Source organism: Eimeria mitis, genomic scaffold (genome assembly GCF_000499745.2).
Source record: "Eimeria mitis Houghton genomic scaffold, Emh_scaff1905, whole genome shotgun sequence".
NCBI lineage: Eukaryota > Apicomplexa > Conoidasida > Eucoccidiorida > Eimeriidae > Eimeria > Eimeria mitis.
In genome coordinates this window covers 441-658 of record NW_013570228.1, presented here as the reverse complement: position 1 = coordinate 658, position 218 = coordinate 441, and the positions used below count along the sequence as shown (strand labels likewise).

Here is a 218-nt window from a genome sequence, read left to right as displayed (position 1 = left end):
GCTGCTGCTGTAAACGGCGACGGCCATCGATCTCCATCAGCAGCAGCAAACACCGAGACAACAGAAAATAAATAAATTTATAAATTTATAAATTTATAAATAAATGAGAGAAGAAGAGAGAAAAAAAAAAAAAGGAAAAAAAGAGATGCTGTGGTGACCTGGGGTGTATGTACACTTCTTTCTACGGAAAAAAACAAAGAGCAGCAAACACTGCAGCA

General features: G+C 37.2%; 1 protein-coding gene across 1 annotated transcript in view; it reads right to left on the bottom strand.

Moving 5' to 3' along the window:
• The window catches only part of EMH_0045630 (uncharacterized protein), a gene marked incomplete at both ends in the record, with an annotated part of 955 nt that overhangs the window by 550 nt on the left and 187 nt on the right, over window positions 1–218 (bottom strand). The window contains one exon of the mRNA XM_013496086.1: window positions 3–7. Coding sequence (XP_013351540.1) covers window positions 3–7 — 5 coding nt within the window. The remainder of the gene's footprint in view (window positions 1–2; window positions 8–218) is intronic.